We start from the raw sequence: 27,167 nt of genomic DNA, 5'->3' as shown, positions 1-27,167 counted from the left end.
TTTATTTCATTGGTCAGTCACCGGAGGCTGAAACGTGACTGGATGAGACTCTCCTCAGGTCAGGCCCACGAAGGAGCTTCAGCTTAAACAGCCACCTGGAGCAAGCCGTTCAAACACGGTCTCTGACAAGAGTCGGTGGGTGAACGAACAGCCTCTGGTTGAAGTCACCCGAGGAGCAGGCCTCCTCGGCTGTGTATGGGGAAGCGACCTGATTGGCCAGATCTGTTGACTGGAGGAGGTGTATAAAAGAATTGTTGCTGACTTGAATAGGCTGATGAGTGCACTGCCTTGAGCACCCTACTCAGTTGATGACACGTCCCTTCACAGAGAGCTTCATCTGGGTCAGTAAGCGCGGTCTTACCTCGAGCGATGACCGGCGTGCTGTCCTCTTTCGTGGGGAGGGTCTCTGGCCGAGGGGCTGGGGCGGGCGGCCGATTGGCGATTACGACCGGATTGTTGGCGGTCAGGATGGTGTCGTACTCTTCGTCGTTTATGCCCAGAGGGGCGTAGGGATCCTCCTCATCCTCATCTTCATCCTCTTCCTTGTCTCCTCCCCCGCTCTGTTCCTCTGCCCGGCCGTCAGCTTCCTTGACACGACCAGCAGGAGCTGTCGAACGTACACACATCTCACACACATATGCAGTGGAACCAGCCGACCAGAATGTAATGCATAGAGCACAGCGGGTGGAAGGAGGAAAGCCTTACTTCATACTAGCTGTCACATGTGTTTATACGCACTCACTGAATTAGCCGTCACATGTGTTTATACGCACTCACTGAATTAGCCGTCACATGTGTTTATACGCACTCACTGAATTAGCCGTCACATGTGTTTATACGCACTCACTGAATTCCAGTGCCCATTGTGACATTATAGCTGATATTATGATGACAGCATACCTGACATTAACAGTCCTGAGACTGATAACAATCAGTTATAACCCTGTACAAGGTATAATTATTATGTCATAGTAAATCTTGTGTGATTTTGTGGCACTTTGAGTCTGTTGTGCTGCACTACTACAATTACTTTTACGATTACTACTGCTGTAAGTGCTACGACTGATAATATTAACAGTGATAAGAAGAAAATGTTGAAGAGACTGACGCTGATGATGATGATGATGATGATGATGATGCACTGTAGCTATGAACTTTAAGTCAAAATGACTCCACATATTCAGAACATGTGTAACTATCAGTGTAACATAAGAATGGAGCCCAGTAATACAATGAAACTTATCAGACATCAATAAAACAGTAGACTGTATGAATCCCAGCATCAGTGTTGGTGAATCAGTGCTGACCAGCAACAATGTAGAATCTAATATTCTGACCAAATCTATCTATTTTTGCTCTTTTTGATGAAATCTATAAGTACTATTTGAAGTATTTCAATGATCACCGCCTCTCTGTACGAGTCACCTCTCGCACATTCCACAACAAAACAACAATCAAAAATGAACATAAACAGTACGTAAATATGGAAAATTAATCAAGGATACCGTATCACAGTGCTTACTTTGACACTGCATCTCGCTAAGCCTGTCTCTGTTACATAGCCACATTAACAACACCACAACAGCCTGTGGAGTCACAACAAAACATTTCAACAATGGAACACTGAAACTCTGTTCTCCTCTGCACTCTTATTACAAAAATGAACCTTTTCTCAGCAGTCTGGAACAATGACTGAGTGAAATTATTTTGTTGATTTGCAGATTTTATTTATTATTTGAACCAGAGCGTGTGTGTGTGTGTGTGTGTGTCTGTGTCTGTGTGTGTGTGTGTGTGTGTGTGTGTGTGTATGTATGTGTCTGTCTGTGTGTGTGTGTGTGTGTGTGTGTGTGTGTGTGTCTGTGTGTGTGTGTGTGTGTGTATGTGTGTGTGTGTGTGTGTATGTGTGTGTGTGTGTATGTGTGTGTGTGTGTGTGTGTGTGTGTATGTCTGTGTGTGTGTGCGTGTGTGTGTGCGTGTGTGTGTGTGTGTGTGTGTGTGTGTGCGTGTATGTCTGTGTGCGTGTGCGTGTGTGTGTGTGTGTGTGTATGTGTGTGTGTGTGTGTGTATGTGTCTGTGTGTGTGTGTGTGTGTGTGTGTGTGTATGTCTGTGTGTGTGTGTGCGTGTGTGTGTGCGTGTGTGTGTGTGTGTGTGTGTGTGTGTGTGCGTGCGTGTGTGTATGTCTGTGTGTGTGTGTGCGTGTATGTCTGTGTGTGTGTGTGCGTGTGTGTGTGTGTGTGTCTGTGTGTGTCTGTGTGTGTGTGTGTATGTGTCTGTGTGTGTGTGTGTGTGTGTGTATGTGTGTGTGTGTGTGTGTGTGTGCGTGTATGTGTGTGCGTGTATGTCTGTGTGTATGTGTCTGTGTGTGTGTGTGTGTGTCTGTGTGTGTGTGTGCGTGTGTGTGTGTGTGTGTGTATGTGTCTGTGTGTGTGTGTGTGTGTGTGTCTGTGCGCGTGTGTGCGCGCGTGCGCGCGTGTGTGTGTGTGTGTATGTCTGTGTGTGTGTGTGTGCGTGTGTGTGTATGTGTGTGTATGTGTGTGTATGTGTGTGTGTGTGTGTGTGTGCGCGTGTGTGTATGTCTGTGTGTGTGTGTGTGTGTGCGCGTGCGTGCGCGTGTGCGTGTGCGTGCGCGTGCGTGCGCGTGCGTGCGCGCGTGTGCGTGTGTGTGTGTGTCTGTGTGTGTGTGTGTGTGTGTGTTGAATTGCTATTGAAACACTCACGTGTCGTCCCCATCATCTCATACACGCTCGTTTCGTCGTCTCTCTTTGCTCTACTGTTCATCACCTGCGGGCACATGCGACCACACACACACAGACACACACACACACACACACAAATGTACACACACGAAACGTACACACACACACACACACACAAAGAGAGAGAAACAAAATGACATTAAAATATTGGCCTAAGAAGTGTCCTACAGAGTCTAACTGAGTCAATACAGTGTCAACTATACCTTCTTTAGTAGAGTTACTTTGTTACTGACCATTAAACTATAATATATAACCCACTCACACTGACACAGCTCCAGGGCAGTGTGTGCTTCATTTTCAGGTTGTCTTTTTTTCATTTAGTTTAGGTGATGTCCCTCTAAGCTTATAAGTATTCAGCAAGACAAGGCCGACCCTGTGAACATGCTGTAGATCTTTCCAGAAGATGACGGATGCGAGTTGATGGATGGATAATGATACGATTTGGGACTTGGGAGGGATCTGACTAATTTTTTGATCACAGATCGGAAATCCCGAGTCTTCCAACATATAATTTAGATGGTAGTTCCCGACCAAAAAGCTGCCTTTAGACACAGTCTGTGCTTTGACTGTTTCCATGGTTACCCAAGGAGGGATATTTGAAATGGGAAAGCTTTTCTCATGAATTACTTCTCTCGTTTGATGAGCAGTGCTGTATTTGCTAACCTTACAGATTTGATGTGTGTACTGAAAAAATATGAATGGTTCATAAGCAAAGCCAGTCATCTCAGTGGAAACTCCTGCTCAAGGCAGTACACACTAAATTATATGTTGTATACACGCAACGCATGTGGACGTGAACAGTAAAGCAGTTGTCTCCTCCAAACGTTCAAGCTTGTGGATTTATGTTTGTTTGTGTGCGAGTATCTGTGTTCACCAAGTGTAAGTTCCATTTCACAAGACCTCAGTACACTCTTACAGGCCCTCTGTGTGTGTGTGTGTGTGTGTGTGTGTGAGAGAGAGAGAGAGAGAGAACATAATCAGGATATATCCATATATGGCCTTTAATTTAACTCATTTGTCATATTTGAATCCTACAACTCAGTCCTGCTCAAGACATAACAATATCATGAACCACTGCATTATCAACCTATCATATCTGCTCAAACCATCCTTCTCTGCATTGTATATGACCATAATACCAGTAATACCAGTAATTATGGTCATATGGAAAGTGTGGAATACATGTTCAAAGAAACTTCATCACTGCATAAAAAAACTCAGTAAACTAAACAATGCCATGTGTGTGACGCCAGTGAAAAAAGTAAAAAATGACAGAATGAATATTTCATAGCTACTGAACATATATCTAATATGGACGAAGGAGTCTGCGTATAAGGACAGAAGTCTGTTGACTGAAGCAAGCAGGCCTGGCAGAAAATGATCATGTCTGGGATTTGATTTGAATATGGCATTTTTACTGAGGAGAGTAGATCAGTTCGGACTCTGTTTATTTGGCATTAAAAGTCTACAGACAGGAATGCTTAATAAGAATCATTAATATTTCTTGACTTAGCTTTCTGTCGGGGCACTAAGGCCAGTCAATTTGTACAGTCGTCTAAATGTCATGCTATGCTAATCCAGTGGCTTTCGCCTCGCTAGTAATGACATTATTTAGGACACACATGCTTCCAATTTTATGTTTGTTTGTTTTTTTTCATTATTTCATTTTGCAAAGCTATCCTCAGCATGGAGTTACTCATCTAACGAATTTTTTTCATCTAACTTCCGACAGCAGCACTTTTCATGTTTCATCTCTTGAGCCCCGTTCCGGTTCTACGTGTTTCCACGCATTAGTGAAAGGGAGGGGAAGACAAGGGCCTTAAGCTTTGAGTAGGTGGTACCATATTCCACTCCGTCCGCTTTACAATCTCAGCCTTTTGATTGGATGAAGGACATGCTCTGGAATCTATTGAAAAAAGTGCCCATTTAAATTTTTTTTTTCTGGGAAATAGTGGAGAGGCTAGGGGAGGACAAACCTCGCCTTGTCCTTGGTTTTTTTCATAGGGATTTGTTGACTGTAGAGTACCATTAGACTGCACTGAGGTTTCAGAGAAAAGGTACAGAGGTTAGAAAAGGATAAACTTAACCTTGTCTTAGCTTTTCTCTACAGAACTTTTCAGACCTCTCTGGCCATATCATTTTAGTGCTCTATTGTTCAGTAAAAAGTCGTAATCAACGAACCAGCAGATGCACATTCCTTACCAGTATTGGAGTGGAGACGACTTATACTAGAGCAAAAAACTGTTACATGAAGTGTGAAGAGAACTTGATGAACATGAGGCATTCATATACTGAACAAATATACAGTTTCAGCAGCAACCCAAACATAACATCTGAGACAATATTGACATTTTTCAGGCAAATAAAATACACTGTTCACAATGAAATGAGAGGGGGGGGGGGGGGGGGGGGCGGGGGAGAAAAGGAAAAAGTGAGGGACTTCAATTTAGCGTCTTGCGACCATGTACTGTTTCCTTAGCAACACCGTCATTCACTTTGTAATAATAGCTCCGTACTTTTCTTTTTTCCACTTCAAAACTGATAATGTACATTATGCATTCTTTGCTATGAATATATTCATTAGACTAAAAAAGCAAGCATTTATGGATAGACAAGACAAGCTAATTATACATCCCATTTTCTCTGGTGGGGGTGGGGGGTATTTTTTGAAAATAACTCTTTGATGTTGGACATAGGCGTAACATTAGGTTTCAACAAATGGTCTCTTGTTGAGATGAATAATTTAAATATTTCTCCATTCACACATGCACGCACACACACACACACACACACACACACACACACACACACACACACACACACACTCACAGGCATCTCCTAACTGACAGGGATGTTAATTGCAGGGGGAGTGGTTGTGGAGGGGGGAGGGAATGAACAGAACTGAAAAGAAGCGGGTGATTCGTCACGAATATACCTGTTGGTTAAATCATTTTGTTATATAATGATGGTTTTAGAATGTATAATTTTTTCCCTCTCTTTTTCATTTTCAAATGAATTAGATAAATGAAATCACTGAGGCAATGTATGTGTGATAGACAAATACTGTTTTGTTTTGTTTTTCATTTTGTTTACACCCTGTTTGCCTTGACATTTCAGATCAACAAGAAAAATTGAGAACTGATTCCTCTTTCACTGATGCAGTGATTCAGAGAATCTTATCTTAAAATTTAAAATGCAAGCTCGGCACTGTAAGTGACCTCTGTCAACACAGTCAGTCCTATCAGTGGTGTGTGGTCTCAGTGGCCAGTTTATTAAGGACACCTGTACAATACCCTCTACCACAATGTGACTTCCTCCAAACTGCACAGGTTTCACAAAATGTGAGAACCATTCCAGAGGGATGTTAGTCCAGGGTGAGTGAAATGGGCTTACATATTTTCTGCAGATGGGCTGTGCTCTGATGGGTTAAGGTCTGAGGTCTACACAGGACACTCCAGTAAAGTAAAGCAAACTGGAACCATCTTGAGACCAGTCACACCTTGCAGTGCGGCCCGTGAACTTGCTATATCATGACATATGTGATGGAGGGGTACGCTGTGGTCATGAAGGGATGGTCCTATTCAAGGCCAAGGGGCAGATACGTTCAGACCACCTGTGCTGAGGCTCTGAAGGCTCACGTTCAGGATCGACCTCTTTCATTTAACGGACTCTTCTCGTCCACGGGACTGAAAAGCCCAAGCAGGATGGTCTTGTCTGAGGTTTAGGAGCTGACGCACATGGCACTGCTGTTCGCACCAAGCTCAAAGACGCTTAAGTCATCAGTTCTGTCCGGTCATAACACTCAGTGAAACAGTGACTGGTCCCTGTTTCAATGCCCTGTGGACATGCTTTATCCACTCGTCCTCCACTTTATCAGAAACACCTGCCACAGTCTCACTGGCCACTTTATGAGCTATACCTACCCCATAGCTACACTATATAGATGTACAACATGTAGCTACACTATATAGGTGCACAACTACAATCTGTAGCCCATCTGTTGCCATGCACTATTTGGCAACCACCCTCTACCCCCTTCATCAGTAGCAAGTTTCCGATCACTGGACCCGTGTTGGCTGGATATTTCTTGAGTGTTAGGCCATTCTCAACACAGTGACACTGACATGGTAGTGACATGGTAGTGGGTGTCACTGCTGGGTAGAAAGTGGAGACTGATCACTGATGAAGGGCTAGAGGATGGATAACACACACCATGCATGGTAACAGATGGGCCATAGTCTTTAACTGTGGGTAGATGTTTCTAGTAAAGTGGCCAGTAAGTGTACATCACGTGTCTGTACATGACTCAGTGTCTGTAAGAAGGATCTACTTTCCTGAATGAGAGGGCATACCTAATAAACTGGCCATTGAGCGTCTACCATAAAATTGTGGCCTACATAACTTCAATACACCGTGTCTCTCAGCTGAATTCTCTGTATAAATCAGAACACACTAATTCAGCATGACTGCCAACCAAAAAGCATGTTAAATTTCGCACAAAAGTAATTAACATCCAATCATTTTGTTTCTGCATGCTTACTGGGTCCCTTGGCAAAAATATACTCTCTTTGATGGAAAGTCCAGTGTAAACGCACAGTGCTGGATACATCCAAATGAAACATGCTCCAGCTTTTGGAATTGGAAGCTGTATTACACACCTCCTCAGGCTGGTAATAAAACGTGTGTGAGTGAGACGTGAATCCAGAGTGCGATGTTGTAGATTTACTCAGCCAGTGAAGGTCCTCTCATAAGGAGACTTCATAAAAGCTGAAGGTATCATATTTACTTTGACTTGCTATTTATGCCTCTTAATAAAGAAGACCCGCCAGTGCTCACATGCAAATGGCCAGGCTGGCGGGTGGGCAGGGGAGGGGGATGTGGTTCGTTGTGGAGAAAGGCTGTTAGAAAGGCCAATGCTTTATGAAAGATCAAATTAAGTGGAACAAATGTTCTTTCCAACACACTGCTTCTCTCTCTCTCTCTCTCCCTCTCTCTCTACACTATGGCTATGATTCTTTGGACTTGAATGTGGATATGGCAGATGTATGCATATAAACATATTATCTTTAATGGTATGACTGGGATGCACACGCACACACACACACACACACACATACACACACGTACATACACACACGTACAGTATTTGTATCTGTATTTGTTGAAGCAGCAAAATTCTTTGCATTTGTATTTGTATTCGAATAAAAGTGGAAATAGCCGTAACAATCCTGTTTTTGGTTTTATAACATTTCTTCCGAACAGTAAAGTGTTAATATAAGTGTTCTTCAATAAACTAGCATAATAATTACGAACACTTAAATGTAATATTGGTTTATGGTTTTCATAAACCCAGCAATAAACATGTATAACCATAAACATCATTGAAAGGAAAATCATTTTAAAACTAACATTCAGTTCCTAATCCACACTCAAGCCAATAAACTAAACTCTAAACTAATAAATGCCTATATGAACATTGTGAACCCCACCACCACCCACCCTAATTGGAAGACGCATCTGTGACACACCGACTGACTGAGCAGTGAACACAGCGTGTAGGTGAAGTAGCTAAGAACTACACTGTCAGAGCTAACATAGGCTAATTTCTTACGTGGGGCATCTTCTAAAGTTATACTTTAGTACAGGTTTTACAAATAACGAAATACTTAATCTTTTGGCACATCAGCACCACATTATCATAAATATCAGGACTTTGAAAAGATTGTGCAAGAAACTGTGTCTATTCTGAAGAAAGAACCACAAGGACTTGGACGAAACTGCCACGAGAATAAAGTCGTAATGTTAGGCTACGTGTTATTTTAGTGTGGAAATATCAGAAGCGCAGGCTACCATCTGCGTCAAAGTAAGGAATGTGGAACATCTCGTGAAGGTAGCTCTTCTGATCCTCTTCTGAAATTATGGCTTTATTCTCTTAATGTTACGACTTTATTCTCTTAATGTTACGACTTTATTCTCTTAATGTTACGACCTTATTCTCGAAATCTCAGAATTTTTTTCCCCCAGTGTTGCCCTAATGAGGAACACCAGCTATTTTACATGTTTTTTTCTCCCGAAAACAAATAATTTTTTAAATATTTGTACGAAATAAATATTCGTAAAAACCCACTATTTGTGCTTTGCCAAATACTGTATTTGGATTCGGCTTCACCTCTAATATATTTATATGTTTGCTTGTTTGCTTGTTTGTTTATTCGTTTAATGTATTCATTAAAAAAAATCTGGGTGACCTATTTTGATTTTGTCAGAGGGTCTGAGTTAGTACTGCCCCTCACAGATCACATTCATGCCATTAGCAAAGTCAAGCCACAGTGACAGTGTCTCAGGCATGGGCTGATTTGCTTATCACGCGGAAACAGAAGGAGTGAGTATTAGGCCACACTGATGGAGAATGAGAGCCGGTGCCATTCAAATCAGAAACAAATCATCCAGTCTGACAACCCGCTTGTGCATGGCTCAGGAAAAGAGAAACAAAAACTGTAGAGATCATATGCCTCAGACTGAATCAAACACCAAACTTGTAAAATACTAACAAATAACAATTATAATTGAATGACTGACCTAAAACACGAAATGTCCACTCAAACACAACTGTGTTGAATTTCATTCAGCGCCCGGTATTCGTACATTTGTGTTCATTTGTCATGCTTTGTGCACAGACAGGATACACTGGCTGATCAGCTACAGTGAAGAACCTGCTCTATGACAGATTTACGTCAGTGTTGCATTATTTTCAAATTGAACTTCCATCTTTTCTTCCGTGATTGTCAGATTCAGTGGAGTGTTGTTTCATAAACACATTGGTGATTTGTAAACGGTGGGCTGAAAATTGAGGACAAAACCTACAGGAGAAGGAGACAGTGGTGGGCCTGACATAAAAGTGAGCTGCTTCAGACTGTTGTTGAATTGGAGCTGTAGTAGGATATGCCCTGTGAGAACTGACTGGGAGTCACCTTCTAATTCTTCAAAAGAGCAACTAATCAATAAAATCACTAACCAATTTCGCTCCCTCTCTCTTGACTCAGCTAAATCACTGAGTGCACATTGACGTATTGGCATCACAGAAATCCATTTAGTAGACAGCATTCTGTCCCAAATGTTAAATACTTTTAGTTAAATGCATCATTCAATCAGAGACTAAACAGAAAGAAGGCTCTATAAAAGAAGAACTGCCCAGTCCCTGAGCGCCGGGAAATTTCTCTCTGTAATGTGACTCTTGTGCTGTGTGTACAGATAATATCTGCATGCACAGATAGTTGATGTTGATTAAAGCAGAAAGCAGAAACCTTCAATACATGCATTAAAAATTCAAAATGTTTCACTGTTGTGACATACTTTATGAAATCCGCAACCAACATTCAATACATCTTTTTATCCTCTTGCTAATCACAATGACGAAAGACAACGCTGGACAATATTAAAGAGACAGTGCACTGACTCAAGAATTGCTGGTTAAAGTGTAAAAGAACAGAAAACAAAAAAAAACAGTTTTGCAGAGCTGAAAGCATAGCTAATTTCTTTGATAGGTTAGCTGAACTGATGCTGACACACTGGGGAGCTGTTGACATGGGAACTCCACAGTACGAGAGAGTTTGGGGAGGCCCATTCTCTGAACGGCTCTGACAACCACTTCAAAATCTGACAAAGAAACATCAAGTGCAAGAGGAGGGGACATTGCCTGGAGTTTGTACACCTGCCATCTGCTCTCCTTCTCTCCCTGTGCTCTCATCACAGGAAAATACAGACCCCAAGGATAAACAGGGACTTCAGATATATTCAGTTCAGTTGTGTACAGGGGTTCTATGTGATATCAATATATTTTTTTTCCAAAATATTATTGGTTCTATGGGTAATGGTTATAACATCCAAATGGTTCATTTGATTTACTCATGTTGTAGAGACCATTAAATCAGGAAAACGTAAATGTATGCAGCCACCGAGTATGATTTATGTTTATTTCAGCCTTGACAGAAATTAACTATGCAATTCCATAAGGGGCTCAATAACACACCTAATAATTTCATGCGGAGTAAAACTGACTTTGGCTAATGTCAGATTTATTACTTCTGCACACTTTTCTCTTATTCAGGTAAGTTAGGTATTAACCTTTTGAGAGACTACCAATGAAAACAGTTAATAGTCCTAATCTATCACCTGTTAGCATCTAATGGAAGGGAGTGAGGCCAAATACTCCCATGACAACAGAACCCCCATGTTCTACAACAACACTCCAGTCTGAAGTCTTCAGTCCCGAAAGACACAAACAGCTCAGTGTTCTCAAAAGAGGAGACCATCTGAGGTGACTGCACAAACTGTGCACGAAATACACATCTACACTGGCAAAAAAAAAAGAGAAAAGAAAAGAAAAAAGAAAAGAGGGATGTTTCATACAGACATGTAGACAAATATTGAATTATCAAATATGATATAAAGAGTTCTGAAAAGAGAGAGGGAGAAGCAGTTGCAGAATTCAGAGACCCGGTTAAAGGGTTCAGATCAGTATACCAAACTTCTGCCTGGAGGAGAATATGTAAACTGGGTTCTAAAGTGAAGGCCTTGTGAGGGAAGAATGGACACCTCCTGGACTGTTATGACCAGTGGAGCTTGAGCCCCCTGGCTTCTCTTTTGTGTTCAGACCATAAGTACTCCAACGCGACAATACAGTCAGTCTTCAATACCACCATCAATACAACGCCAAGGCAACTTGGTTAGATAACAGGTGAATTCACAATAAGATTCACCTCAGCAAGGGGTAGGAAAGGCACTGCAAATGCTTCTTTTATATACTCTTCTCTCTGGAGAGAGCCCATCAGGAGAGTGAACGTGTGTGTGTGTGTGTGTGCGTGTGTGTGTGTTTGCGTGTGTGGGAGTGAATAAGTACATTTATCTCCTACAGCATAGCTATATCACATTTGGCAGTGAATGGCTTTGCCGCTTTAAGTGTCATATATTAGATAATACAGTGGTATCTGGAAGGAACTGGTGTTTTGTAGAAAACTGATATGAATATAAAAAATACGTGAGTTTTAACATTTCTGAATGGGGGGTGTTATTGTTCCTCCATATGCATGACATTATCAAAACATAATAAAAAAAACAAACACAAATTTTAAACATATGCTCAGTATGTTCAAAGCACAATGATGATGCTATGAAAGGTCTGGATGCATCCTTGCAGTAAAGGTACGGTCAAATTAGGTATCTCAGAAAAACATACAGGCGATTCAGCCAAAACACAGTTCTTCTACTGACTCTTAGGATACAAATATCATTATCCTAAATTTCAATTTTCACTGAACAAATCAAACACACAAAAAAGCACCTGAGAACTGCAAAAACACAAGAACTGCAAAAACACAAGCACTAAACAGCTTCAGTTTACCACTCAATCAACACATGGCCATGGCCAAGATGATGATGATGATGATGACGATGATTATTGTTATTATTATTATTTTAGCCATGCAGTTTGGCTGTACCATAGTCACCAGATCAGAGGTCTGTGAGACCCCAGAAGCTGTTATGGAACATTAACGAGGGGGAAATTAGGAATGGTTCTTGAGTGCATCACATGACTCCCCAGTAATGCCGTACAGTTCAAGAGGACCGCATGTGATGAATTCTCATTCCCATCTGCGAAGCATACACGGTTTCATTAGATGACTAAAGGGGAGCTGGGGGGGTTGTTGCATGAGAAGTAATCATTTCTCTTTGACGTTATTGGCACATGCCTTTAGCGGTGGGTTCACAACCCGTGTCTCATCGGAAACATTTCGGCTCAGCTTTTACATAATTAACATTTATTGATACCATCATAAAACATTCAGCACAATCCCTGGACTGTTATTCTGTTAATTATTAATGATCAGTCAAACTGTTCATATGTTCCGTAAGTTTTTCATCAGTTTTTCGGTAGAAGCTCTTTAATTATTCACACCCAAGCTAAGTTACGTTGGGCACTGGTACTCCAGAGGTGACGTTCCTCACTACAGGGACCCCAGCTTTCGTAGCATGAAATGAGGTCTGAGGATTAAACCTTTGAAATTCAACTCTCGATGATATTAGACAAAATCTTTAAGGAAACACCTATGCTATCGAATGAGATGCGATTTAATACAAAAAGAGTCTTCCGACAACGTTTGTTTTTGAAGTGTAGCAGACACGATCATCAGCTGATTCAGGTTATGCTTTAGACCTTCAATTACTAATCAGTATTGTTATTAAAACTATCAGTGAGGGAGATCCATGAATCAGGTTAGATCTTCTCTATTTTCCTCCCCTGTTGCCATGGTGACTGGACTCCTTTTGGGAGGGGGGGGGGCAACTCTTAACTCATTAGAAATAAAGATGAAGAGCACCTTTGGGAAGGACCCAGTGGAGCCCGTGTGAGGGAGCCCATTTCATCCCCCTGCCTGCTATCAGCATGGGCTGAAATCCATCCATCTTCAGCCTATCGACAGTGTCTCCAGCACAGACCCCACAGTGGTGATTAATCAGATGTGTCTCAGTTAGGCAGTGTTTTGGAAGGGCAGGGAGGAGAGAGAAGGGGGCAGGTAACTTGACATATTTGTCTGACAATGATCGAGACAACGTGCTAACTAGCCCCCCGCCCCCCCCCCAACCCTTTTCAACACACACTTACCCCCTCTCACCACATACACATGCGCACACAAACCTATGGAAATACAGGTTGAGATTGAACACTGTTTGGTTTCCCAATGGGCTCAAGATAATAAAACCTCAAGATAATAAAACTTTAAAAGGCTGTTCATACCTTGTTGCAGAAAACAAAACTGACAATTAAAAGCAGAGCCTCCTGTTCTATAACATTTCTTTGGCTGAATAATTTATGCGCCAGTGTGTCTTCATTAGTTGTGGCACAGCTGTAAGTGGACCTGAGACAGGCTTTTGCTTTCTTTCTCCAAAACAGGAGTGCACACATTACACACGAGCTCAGTTTTGAACACAAAGATGGCCAATCGGTCGAATGGTATTCAGCATTCGGCCGTGATGTTACATGAAACACCGAACCAGGGCTTTTTACTCATGTTATAACATTAACTATTTAGGAAACTGAATAATGTTGATAACTTCAGGGGCTATCTTAATTTCATTCAAAGTGTGTGACTGATAATAGGAGCAGGCAGTGTGAAACTGGATTCGAATTCCCTACAGTATGAAAAAGACAAGTAAATGCCTTGATAGGTGGTGTAGACAGATTGTGCGTGTGTGAGTGTGTGTATATGTGTGTGTGTATGTGTGTGTGTGTGTGTGTGTGTGTGAGAGGGAAACAGAGAGAGAGCGCAATTACTTCTCTCTGGAATTGCTCACGATTAAGGTTGTAGCTGAGGGGAAAAAAGAGTGTTTTGTGGCCAAGGTGTTGACCTGTAAGAGGTTCTCATCAAAGAGTTCATAAAGGAGAGACAAGCACAGAGTTCTGGCACTGCTTGAATTCATAGCCTCTCTCTCTCTCTCTCTCTCTCTCTGTCTCAGAGGAGCAGGGTTAAACTCCAGTGGGACCTGTAGGACCCAAAGGCCTCTCTCTGTACCTATCATACAGCAGAGCTAGCTACCGAGTAATAGATGTTTACTACACTAAGGAAATGCTCCCCTTAGAACTACTATTACTCCCTCATCAGCTCAAAGTACGTGAAGAATGCATTCTGGCAAACAGGCTGCTCTTACTGGGAACCAACCACTTTAATTAATTCAGTGTTCAATGTAGTGAATGTTGTCGTTTTAACTTACCACCCCTCACCACACACACACACACACACACACACACACACACACACACACATACAAAAGGCTTGGCTGCAAGTTTAATTTGACAATTGTTAGCTAGGGTATAAGTGCCATTTGTAAAACAGAAATACTAGTATGTTTTAAGACATGTTTGAGAGACTGTGAGGCAAGACAGCTTGCTTCACATCACTCCAAGACAATTCTGTCCTCCCAAGTGCACAGTACACCACACAACCATCACAGTTCTTCTGAATCAATACAGTTCATTGCTCACCACCTTGGACACCATCACCTCAGGTGGCTTAAACGCGGTTTCTTCCGTTAATGATGTGCCAGATCAGTTCATGAAAGGGGTAACAATGCCCTGTTTTTAATTTGTTTCAACAGCAAACTGGTGAGCTCAGCAAATCTCTTCACAGAAAAAGAAGAAACCATCTCTGGACAGGGGAGCTGTTACTGCTGACCGTGTCAGATGTTCTAGCAAAGCCAAAAGAAAAAACATAACAGCTTTACAGATCCATTGGAAGATGCTATATGAATGTTTAGCCCCTTAGATATTGACCCAACCCAACTGCCACTGACCAGCCAAGGGTTTCATGAAACCAGACAGAGTTTCATGAAGACTGGGAAACACACATGACTGCGGAGACATGGACACAGTGGTAGAGAGTCATCTCAGGGGACATGTCACCGAGTTTCTTTCTGTGCAGCTTTCTACGTCCAGGGACTCAAGGTGTAATTTCTGGGCTGTCTGTCGTGGTTAAGGCATAGTGGATTAAGCTAAACCTGCGATCAGGTTAGTACTGGTAAAGACCTGTGGCTTTTTTTTCCTCCTCCGAGGCAGACAGAGACGTTTTGATGGACTCCAGAAGCTTCAAACCTGACTTTGGTTCTCCAAGGCCAAAGGCACGTGCAGAACTGCCTCCATTTGCCACATTTACCAGGAGAAGCAAGACACTATTCACAGCAATCAATCACCTGAGGTTCGGGGTGGGGAGTGACAGGGAAGAATGAATGTTCTTGATTTGCTGAAGACGTTGGTTTGCGTTTTGGCCCAGCAGAGATGAATTCACATGAGTATCTGACTCTCTGTGTCTCACTGAAATATTTATAACTGAACGGCGCTTCTTATTACTGCAGTGTAGTAACAGTTTTCAATATTACATTTGATTCCACTCCATAAAGAATGTAGAGCTTGGGAGCGGCAGGGCAGACAGATAAAAGGAGAGCCAGAACAATACAAATAGACACAAAAGTGTCAAGTTTGAGTTTTCTGGCTTTAAATGTTCTTACTAATCATGAGTATGGAAATTATATTTAATAGTGTTTACAAAAGGGGATTAACATAAGCAGTAATACTGAATCAGTAATAAACAAAATCATTATATATATATATATATAAAATTTAATTCATTTATTTATTTACTTTTTATTATGATCCAGTACCCTTGGGGACTTTTTTTTTTTAATTTGGTTTTTTTTTTTTTGGTGAATGAACTGGGTTAAACCAAATGCATTTCAGGAGGCTTTGCAAGCATTCGCAGCAAAGCTGTTTCCTGATTTGTAAGCCTAATGGGATTAGCCATTAAGAAACATAGGAGAACACTAGATGCCTTTGGGTTTGTCTGATGGATTCAGGACTACACATTTGGCTACCTATTAAATGAGGATTGCTTGTCATTAGTGAATAAATGCTAAATGCATGACACTCCTCCATGCTTTCATCTGTGTTAAATGGGGAGTTGAACAAGTGTCCCTTTTTATTCATGTTCACATATTTAAATTCATATTTATTCATATTTAAAAAGAGAGAGAGAGAGAGAGAGAGAGAGAGAGAGAGAAAGGTAGAGCGCACCATTAGTTGGGAAATCTCTAAATTACCATTCTCTAAAACAACACTCCCTAAACATCTCTCACTCACTCCACCCCACCATCCCCAACCTCTATACACATTTCTCATGACAACACCAGTGCAGTCAAGCAGAAACAATATATATTTGTACACAGTGTACGCACACACACACACACACACACGTATATACGTATACACGTATACACACACACATAGACACACACACACAAAGAGAGAGAGAGAAAGAGACAGAGAGAGAGAAGAACATTCAGAGTGAGAATGAAAGTGGAGAGAAGAGAAGGAACTATAAAGCAGCAATGGGCCACTTGGTAAGTGTGTGGTAGAATGAGATGGACAGAGTGAGTGAGGGAGTGAGTGAGTGAGTGAGTGAGTGAGTGAGGGAGGAAGGAATTGGAAGGATAGGTCATATGGTGTAACCCTGCTGACCTCTAATCCCTAGAGATCTCAATGTTCATGGTTGGCTGCTCCCTCGTCTTTATGGAGTCAAACTGCTTCAGGCTGCCACTCTAAGGATGTAAAAACCTTTTCCTTTCACAACCCAGGCTCAGTACAAAACACCTTGCATTTGGTGTGTGTGTGTGTGTGTGTGCGTGTGTGTGTGTGCGTGTGCATGTGCGCGTGTGTGTGTGTCGGTGTGTGCATGCATATTTGTGTGCTTTGTTGGTTTTCCATCATTTATCTAGTTTGTTGGAGCTGCAGTAAGGGAAATGAGTGCATGGGTTTAGGCTAATGGTAGAATGGAAATATAATCTTTTAATCTATACCAGCAGCAAAAGACAAAAACCTTTGCACTTACCAGATAGGGCGAGCATGTATTCTTAATAATAGTCATTCGGAATTATGCCAAATATGTTTTATCACTTCTGAGCTCAGGAAAACAATATACTGTACTTCTTTACTTCATGCAAAATAAATCAATTAGCTTTTGGGATGAAACACGAAAAGTCCTCACGAAGATTTCTCTCCTCTGTTGGTTATGGCCTCTAATTCACACCTATGTGAAACGCTAGTGATCCAGATAAAAATACATTTCCCAGCATTCAGCAGCAACAAATCCTGAGAGACTATTCGTTCCTAACTTGGCACAAACAATATTTTATAATTAAAAGACAAACACAACAAATACCAGACAGAAAACAGCATGGTCATGTGGTTATATACAATGGTCACACGCCCATTGTAAGAGATAATTACCTGAATCAATTTGACAAAACGACAGCGCACTTACACCACATGACGGCAAAGTTTTTAATAGCCAAATTCACCAAGCTTGCTCCAAGCCTGCAGGTCTGTTAGAGTGACTGGAAGCTAATGTAACAAACTCTGTAACAGACTGTTGGCCATCTGACTTTTCTTGGCCAGAACGTTTGAAAGCCTGGACAGCTGAGAGTATATTTATCCATTATTCAGAAGTAGCACTCACCAATGTTTCCTGCAGGAGGATGTGAAGCTGGGTGTGACCGTGACGTTGGGCAAGCTCCAGGGGTGTGTGTCCGTGCCGATTGGCTGTCCTCAGGGCCTGTTGGGCTCCAGGACACTGCAGAAGCACACTGGCCACACCCCTCAGCCCATGCTGGGCAGCCAAGTGGAGCAATGTGGGGATGTCCTCTGAATGTATGGCTGAAAATGACACAAAGCTTAAGTTCCTGGCATGAACAGATCAGATTATCATATTTAAGGCTGTTTAGGGCAGGACAGGAAAAGAGAGAATGGAATAGGACAGAATGGGATGGAACAGACATGACAGTATAAAAGAGCAGGGCAAAGTAGAGAAGGAAACAACAGAATAGAATACAACGGTATAATACAGTATAGGATCAAGTAGAACCAGACAAAAAAAGATAGAATAAAACTGGATAGAATAGGATGTAGGATGCTCAGGTGTCAGAGTCATAAACTACATGGAACCCAACGCTGAGGTCCCAAGCTCAAAATGTCAGCCATACAACAGGCTTGTTTGAGGTAGGAACAAAATTGGCTGTGCTCTGGGTGGGTCATCCAGACAGGGCACATCATTCCCCATCCTCCTCCTCCTCCTCCTCGTGCTGAAGAGGCACCTGGACAGCTGTGGGTGATCTAGGTAAATAGCATAACCCGCCACCCACACTGTGTTGAATATGTTTGTATGGATCAAAGTAAATAACAAAGCTATTAGATTAAGTAAAGAGGAGTTATTTGAAACGGACTTTAAAATAACTCTACTCGTCAGGCAAAAGCCTAGCTTAGTGTTATGACTTCCTGTTGTTGTTATGACTTTCTGTGCGGTACAGAAGCCAACTCAGTGTGTTGGTATCAAAATAAATAAATAAACAGATAAATAAATAATTTTATACACATATATTACACATGCTAGAGTACGCACTGCACATCCATGCACTGCATATATGTAGGTTAGTTTGATGGTTGTCAAAACACAGAGAGTATGAAAAAAAAAGAACACAATTCAACATGGACAGTTAATGAGAAATGGCTATAGGGTGAATGATTACAAATCAGTCCAGAAAGACTTATTACCGACCCAGTCTGCAATGAAGTGAGCAAACAGCTCGTATTGACAGTTCGCCCCCCCCCCTTTTTGTCGTGCCCTCCCCCATCATAAATGCACACGCTTCCTTTGATAGGGCACTAGCATCAATACGTATGTGCAACTGGCTGATTAAGACATCAATCAGCCCCAAATGAACACACATCCCACCCAGTAACCCTCCCTCTCCTCCCCTCCCCTCCTCCTCAAGGCCGTTGGTTTCCCATAAAACTAATGAAGGCATTCCATCTCTGCTCTGACTTCTTCAGCAGTGTGACTGGCTTCAGCATCAGGCTTTAATGTGATTTTCAAAATAATTCAATTAACACAGGATGAGTTTTAAATAGTCAGAGGCAGCACTGTGCTGGGACGGGCCCGCTAGGCTAAACTAACCTCTGAGGAACCAGACAAATCCTCGCTTACACAGGAGAGGGAGGAGAAAGACTGGTGGAACACTGCCCCGTTAAACAATGACATTCTGTTTTATCATACTTTATGATGCGTCATACACTGGAATATTGAGGAATTAAATTAGCATGCTCGACGATAAGACTATTTGCTTACTCATTCACACCATCTACTACACGCATTCAAATAATAATCGAGTTAATTATTAGTCAAGTGCTGTGTTAGGTTTTTTGTTTTTTTTTTACTCTAGTGTCAGGATTTACTCTGTTTAAATATATACAGAGTTAGCAAGCATTAACCCAAACATGACTTTTTCTTTAACCTAAAACTGATTTTATGATATCGGTTTTAGCCCGATAACAAATCAACATCTCACACAAATGAAGGCAGTCACACATCAGCAGCTGCTAACATCATCTGTGCACATTATTACCTAAATGGTCTTTCTGTTTGGTGTATTGTCCTAAAGGTGTGGAGCCCACACATACGAACATCATGGTAAATCATACACTGCTGCTTTTGTAGTTAAAGTGAAATCTTTACAAATACGACCATTTCTCCAGGTTTTCAGCCTGGATGCTTAGTAGCTGAGACCTGCAGTAATGTTTTGGACTAATGGGGCATGTACGGGTGTTCTCTGATGGAGGAATACAGTAAATTGCACACAAAGCGAAGTATTAAAACAGCAACAACAACAAACAAACAAACAAACAGAGAGATTACACAGTCAGGGAGAACAGATTGCCTCTTTGAAACTGCACCTATGTTCACTTCTACACAGTCAATGAATAAGTGAAAATGTGTGAGTGGAGAGGCAGGTGTTATCCAGCTGTTCATTTACCTGATGGGTGCTCGCTCTCTCTCTCTCTCTCTCTCTCTCTCTCTCTCTCTCCCTCTCTCTCTTTCTTTCTCACTCACACACTTTTTCTCTCTCTCACTAACTCTCTTAGCTTACGATGCAACAAAGAACAACAAAGAACAAGAAAAACATTCTGTTTCAAAGCCTCTGTAGTATCATTCAAGATTTCACTTGAACCTTTCTCTCCATCTCTGTCTCTCTCTCTCTCTCTCTCTCTCTCTCTCACACACACACACATGCACACACACTCACATACATACACATTAAAAAATGAAACTTTCAACCACAGAACACAACAGTACAAGTATCACAGAATAGTATCAGTAGTACTGTCTACTGATACAAACATAACTAGCTGAATAAAAAAACTATGTTCATCACCAAAGTTTTTATCTGGATTTCTCATGTGCATTTTGTGAATGATTGTAATAGAAGTGCAAAAAGACAAAAAAAAAGAAAAAAAGAAAAAAAAGAAAAACATAAAGAGCTGCGACCCAAGTCCAAGCGTAAGAGGAAGCTGAGACAGCCGCAGTGGATTTGAATATGAAGACTCAGCCCAGAAGAGTTTATTGAGAGCATCAGTCAGGCCGTACCAAAGGTCAAATTAAAACCAGCACGACTCCCCACAGTGGGCTGATATGGTTTTCACAACACCCACTGGGAAAACAGAAGAGTCGCTAAATATTCATGCACAGAGTAATGGAGGAAGAGGGAGAAAAGACAGAAAGAGTGCGGGGGAGGGGGCGTGTAAGAGATAAAAGAGTAAAGAGGGAGATGGAAATAAGAAGATGAGGGCATAGAGCTCGGGAGGAAAGACAGTTGAACAGTATATGAGAGAGAGAGAGAGAGAGAGAGAATGAACGCAAAATGACAGACAGCGGCAACAGAGGAATGACCCCACATTTGACCTGTCTCCAAGAATACATTAGACATTAAGGTATACGGATTGATTCTCAGAAATAAACGGATATGTAGCACAGTGGGGTTTTCTTTTAGTTTCAACCTTAGGTCAACATATTTCTCTGAAGTTAGAGAAATTATGTTGTTGTTATGAAGTCCTGATTTGCAGCACAACAGACGCTAATCAAAATAAATTAGCGTCTGTTCTAGGTCACAATGGCAGTTTCAGGACTTGCTACAGGAGAAAAAAATTTAAGCTTAGGATTTTATTTATGTCTCATTTATAGACATCAAACCATGCCATAGCTAAAAAATAAAAAAAATAAAAAAACACTGTCATCACTTAGAACCAAAGACCCTCCTTTAAAATCAGCACTACATCTCGCACTCAAAAAATTAACCTTTCTGACTCAAAACAATAGGAAAAGTGTCATGAAGAAGAATCCCATGTAAATTCAGCTTCAGGTCAAGAATTTCAGAACTCACTTCTGATGGTAATTTCAGGAATTTCAGAATTCATTTCTGATGGTAATTTCTTTCTAGCTGGGGAGGCACAATCAGAATTGCCTTCGAGTCATCGTGGTGGAAGGGCGTGGCGTTCGAGCCAACCCGCGCCTTGGATCTGGGTCAGGGGGCTGTCATTTGTAGAGTCAAACGAGTGTCAGTAGAGCATGTAGGTGGTAATGCACCTCTGGGGTCTCACACAGCATTCCTCCATCATTTATTCACCGGCAGGCGGCCGACTGAGGCCGTCTCTGAGCGCGGCGCATTACCGGCGGGTTTGGTCTTAACACAGAGCATGAGCAAAGCTGACAGATATCAGGCTCTTGAAGGAAAATCCATCTCGCTGATGGAGTACATACCCTCAGTGGGACCCAGGTCAGTCTGCAGGCCTTGGAAAGCACCCACTGGCATCTTCTGCATCAGGGACACAGTCAGGGTCTGATCCAGCTTCTCTACTGAGCTCACCTGAAAGGCCTGGGCAGAAACCCAGTCAGAGCAGAACCATATATATATATATAGATATGTGTGTGTGTGTGTGTGTGTGTGTGTGTAATTTTTTTAAGCTATTTCATTGTCGCTGAATCATGTTTCTCCCATTGTCATTTTCAGTGGCAGGATTTGATTTTTAATGGTATACTCTGCTGCACTAATCCAGACCGAGCCATGGAGCCACTAATGTACATGCTTCCCAAAGAGCATGCAAATTCAATTAGCCTGGGCAAGTTAGCATGGAAAAGGATACAGCTATGGCTCACTAAGCTTTTAGTGTGTAAAGGTCTCTGATGGTTTAGAGAGAGAGAGAAATTGAGGGAAGTTTGCACACATCTGCAAAATCTGCACCATCATGGGCACCATTATGAGATTAGCTCTAATCCCAGTGAACCTGTGCCAGTAATCCAATCTAACTAAAACGTTTAATCTGAATGGATCTTTACACCCATAAGGGAATGGTGTTGATGAATTTTGTCATAGCTTTCTTTGAAGCCTAATATATTTTGAGTAAATTAATATTTTAGCATGAAGAATGAATACACGGGCAAAAATATTATTTCAGGAGATTTTAGGATGTGGAGGGAAAGAGGTGTGTCTCTAACAGACTTTGCTGTTAGTAGATATGATTTTTTTTTTTCTTATTTTTAAGAAGATTGTGAAGAAGAAGATAATCTGCTGTGTAAGGTCACGTTTCAGGAGAAGAGGGTCACTGATACCATCTCCTTCTTAATGTATACAGGAAAATGTACCAAATCTATGTGATTTAACTTGCCATCAGTCCCCTTTTTTGTTTATTTTGCAAAATTAACAGGGGACTTACTGCTCTATATTAATACTTCTAACACATGAAATGCAATGCAATACTATTGGGAGAACCCTCTCCTTTTGTAAATAAAAATTGATGCCTGCAGCACAAACGTTTGCAGCAATGAATTCTAATCAAGGGGACTGAGAGGGTTGGGCTGGCGGTTTATTTGCCTGAGCTTCAATTTAATTTCTCAAAAATTATTAATGTGGAATGGCATATGCATTAGAGCATATTTAAAAAATGCTGATTCATCCAGTCAGTGGTGTAGTGCTCAGAATAATGCGATTTTTCATTGTAGCTTTCTATTACACTATTTTCACATATAAATGATATAAACAACAACACTGTTGATTCCGGTTACTAAATATGTACTTGGTTTTTGAAAACTTTAAATCAAAAAGCCCCCTCAAATCTACTGGTGGAGGCAATATCAGTAAAATACAACAGGAACGTAAATGGCATCAAGGAATGTGTACAAAATGCTCTGAATTGCACTGAAATGCAGTGAAGAGGTTATTCAAGATCCTAGAAGATTTATTCAGATTTATTAAAGATTCTAGAATGTTAAGCAAGTTGAATAAAATGTTACTATTTTCAAAGCAGGAAGTTCAGTGAAGGGGATGAGGACCTGGCAGTTTCCTCGGCCCATAATTTGAGAGACGCTGGCCGAGTGTGTGTGTGTGTACCTGGCACATGAAGTCCACGGGGTCGGCAGCTTGTTTGAGTAGGCGCGTGATCTCGCCCATGGTGTTGTAATACTGTACCCGAGCTTTCCCTTTAACCACTCCACCACAGTACAAAGTGACCGTGATGTTTCCCGGTGGGAAGTCTGGACACACACATTAAGACTGATCAAAGTAGCTCACCTCCAAATTACAAAATCATCACCTTTAACCCCAAATCTTTACATTGAACAACACTGCCTATAGTAACACTATGTTTATATGTGAACTGGTAAATCACAGAAAGAAGTTACCAAACTGGATGTGCTGTGGAATCAGTGCCTTTGCTATGTGATGAATCACATCAAGCCACAAGTAAAGGTTTCTGTTTAATACATGGAGAGTCTTGTGCCTTACCTGCAGCGTTTACACTAAGGATGAAGTCGTTCCAGTTTACAGGCTTCATCTTCACTCTCTGTTCGGTGGAGCTAAACTCCACCTCAGCATCTTTGCTGGCAACGGCCTCTCGCAAAAGGATGAAAATCTCTCCAGGATTCTGCCATGAGGTACAACACAAAAAGACCGTTACCTTCTGGGCAATTTTAACGACTACTTCTCAAAACTTTAAACCGCAAATACCACCTTTGGCTTCCCAGCCAGTAATTCTTATCATTAAACGCAGTGTTTGCTGCTCCTGGAGACCCTTGATTCTTGCATAGGTTTTGTCGTTCCCTACTTTGACACACCTGGTTCAGATAATCCATTAATTATCCAGCCCTTGATGAGCTGAGACAGGCATGTTAAAACACGGAGGGATCTGACATGTGCGGTCGGTCCCCAGCATCAGGAGACGCTGCTTTAGCGTGACTGGCTAACATGCTCATCAACAGAGATATAATCATAGTCATAGAAAAGGAGATTAAACCTGACTTCTATCATGGCTGCACCAGTGGTGTCATAACCCCGGAGAACATCAACTGCCACTTTTCAGTTTCAAGCTTTAGCGTAGTATAGGAAATGGTGGAAATGGGGTGGGGGAGATGCTAGTTTATTCCCTTAAATGATAAAGATGTATGGTTTTGTGGGCTAATGTGTTTGAAGCTAAACTGTGGGTCTCAGACCAAGAGAAGTGGGAAACATTTGTCAGATAGAGTATTTCTAGATATTGTGGTATTTAAAATGCATGATCCTGACATGATACGCTCTAACAGTGCACACACTAGCAATGCTAACTGCAGCCATCGTTCCGAGCTGTCACTCTTTTATCGTAGTCTCTCATATGGTTTACCATGAGGAACAGAAGGGGTATATGACAAACCAAAAGCTGACTCCTGTTTTAATCATTAACTAATTAAGTCTATGCTGTGTAGGCATTGCTCTAAGGCAGAGAAGGCAGACTGCTGAAGAGCCATCACCTAAGCTACTCATTTGAGTAAAGGTACAATGCTTGCTCTGTGTGGGTAGTAATCGAAACTGTTTCCAGTAATAAATGCGTATGTCATTCTTTGCTGCATTAAATAGCATACAGTTCAGTGAAGTTTGGATGTTAAGCAAAAAAATAAGTATTTTATGGTCCAGTCTGTAATGAAGACAAATAACTCATCTAATATTTTTTTTTTATTATTATTATATTCATATCATAGTGTCTTGATTGGGTCCGTGTAGTAATTTTTGTGTTCCAGGGCTCCTGTATGGAGTACTCTTGTATCTGGATTTGTAAAACCTCCATAGACTGATAGCGAGGATGATGTAGTTCTCCCTCAGGAAGGGGAATTAGATCTAGTTAGATCAAGAATATTCTAGCACAGAACCACAAACTCTGTAACCTGCCGTGAGCTTTCCATCTCTTTCTCACAGGTCCATTAAACCCACGTCACCCTTTGCTATTCAGCCTGCAGGGAAACAATTGTCTGCCGTTGAATGACTGACTAGATCTGAAGGTAAGGGATTCTCTCAGAGATACAGACAGGTTTGATAAGCTTCAGCAATGCACCGGTGAAAGAACCCGAGAGCGTTGTTCTAGTGGTGCTCATTCAGCTCCTATAGGGACACTCCTCTTGCCAGTCGTATTGGATTCGACCCTCTCGAAAGTCTGATATAAAGAACTCAGCCCAGGCCTTGAGCTGGAAGGCAAAAAACAAGCTCAGTCAAGCGTTCAAGTGCTGTGCTTGTTCCTCCATCTGCTCTTCAGGTTCCTCAAGTCCTTCAATGTTTCTTTCTTTCTTTTTTTTTTTGGTTATTTTGATATTGCAATTTCATTTCAAGTTCACTGATTCTGTGGCCTGATAGCTAGTCAATGAGTTGAATCAGTTCTGTGGCAGTACTGGGCAAGAATGAAGGGCTTTTGGCCTCCCAGAAAGGATTGAAACACATTGTTGTTGGTGTGTAAGGCATAATTCTGGACCAATGTGAATGTCATAACTGAAATGTACATTGTGTTCTTCCTTTGCTGTATTTATAAACCAAGTAAAAGGAAAGAGCTTGAGAAAGTGTGAGAATCTGGGCATTAGCACTTTCGTCTGAAAAGATGAGGTGGAGCTCTGACTTTCACTTATTTTCCCCCTTCTTTTTACTCATTTAAACCTTTCACTCCTACATCTGCTCCTCAGCTGACTGGTCCCACCCAGAGAAGTTCTCAGTCGAGAACCGACACCTGCTATTCTTCAGTTCATTATTCAGTTTTTCTTTCTCATTTGAAGCAATTGCTTCTATAACACGTCCACTTGCCAGCTCTGCAGGCTAACATCACGTTTTCTTTGTGTCTTGAGTTAAGTTCGAATCACATCAGTCTAGCTCACCTCACATGAGACTCTGGAGGGTAGGACCAGGAGAAAGGGTTTGATGGTCAGCGCCCCTGTGGATTTCCTCTTCTCCAGTCTCATGTCCCCTGCTCCTGCTTGGCCCCCTGAGTCAATGCAGTGAAACCATGAGAAAAGTGTAAAAAAAAAAAAAAAGACATTATAGAACTACATAAAAAGCATTTGTGCTCTATTGTACACGTATAGCTTCAACTGCCTTATAGCATATATATCATTGTAAATCACCTTTTTTTTTTTTTTTTAAAGCAGAAACAATGTTGCCTTTGTAGGATAACAAACACACAGGCCAGTCAAAAGTCACAGATCTTAACCTGTACGTGACAGTTTTTATTTGATTACATCTCATAAATTAAGTTGATAAGATTAAAACCAAGGCTAAAGAAACCATTTTCATCTCTCCTTTTTTCCTCCCCCTCTCTCTCTGTCATTTGCTGATATTGTTGTTCTCAAAGTTCTGAGAGGCAGTGTTGAAAGAGGGGAACAGAGAAATTTGCATAGTTGTTGATAATCATAGGTTTTGGCTTAGGAGGAAGTCGAATCATTTGCATATGATTTGCCACTGATACACACCTGCAGAATAACAGCCACTGGCCTTACTAACCTTTAACCATTGGTACTGTCACACATACCCATGGGTGTCGCTTCAAATCTGGCCCTCTCACTGTTTTTACCATGTCCCTGGGTTGTTTACTTTTAAAACATGGGGTCTGACATCTAAAGGGTGTAACAGGGGTTTCTCAGGGTGAGGGACTCCCCAGAATTTTATCACTTTATCGATTCAGTTTCATTTTTCCTCCT

At 41.5% G+C, this 27,167-nt stretch overlaps 1 protein-coding gene across 1 annotated transcript in view; it reads right to left on the bottom strand.

The window, feature by feature from the left end:
* The window catches only part of LOC115816159 (B-cell scaffold protein with ankyrin repeats-like), a 40,489-nt gene that overhangs the window by 9,824 nt on the left and 3,498 nt on the right, over positions 1 to 27,167 (bottom strand). Inside the window, exons 5-11 of the mRNA XM_030779127.1 lie at positions 26,349 to 26,420; positions 23,968 to 24,106; positions 23,575 to 23,717; positions 21,948 to 22,062; positions 17,817 to 18,013; positions 2,719 to 2,782; positions 362 to 607 (exon numbers count right to left, since the gene is read on the bottom strand). Coding sequence (XP_030634987.1) covers positions 362 to 607; positions 2,719 to 2,782; positions 17,817 to 18,013; positions 21,948 to 22,062; positions 23,575 to 23,717; positions 23,968 to 24,106; positions 26,349 to 26,420 — 976 coding nt within the window. The remainder of the gene's footprint in view (positions 1 to 361; positions 608 to 2,718; positions 2,783 to 17,816; positions 18,014 to 21,947; positions 22,063 to 23,574; positions 23,718 to 23,967; positions 24,107 to 26,348; positions 26,421 to 27,167) is intronic.

Source organism: Chanos chanos, chromosome 7, assembly GCF_902362185.1.
Source record: "Chanos chanos chromosome 7, fChaCha1.1, whole genome shotgun sequence".
NCBI lineage: Eukaryota > Metazoa > Chordata > Actinopteri > Gonorynchiformes > Chanidae > Chanos > Chanos chanos.
This window is presented reverse-complemented; position numbering and strand designations above follow the sequence as displayed.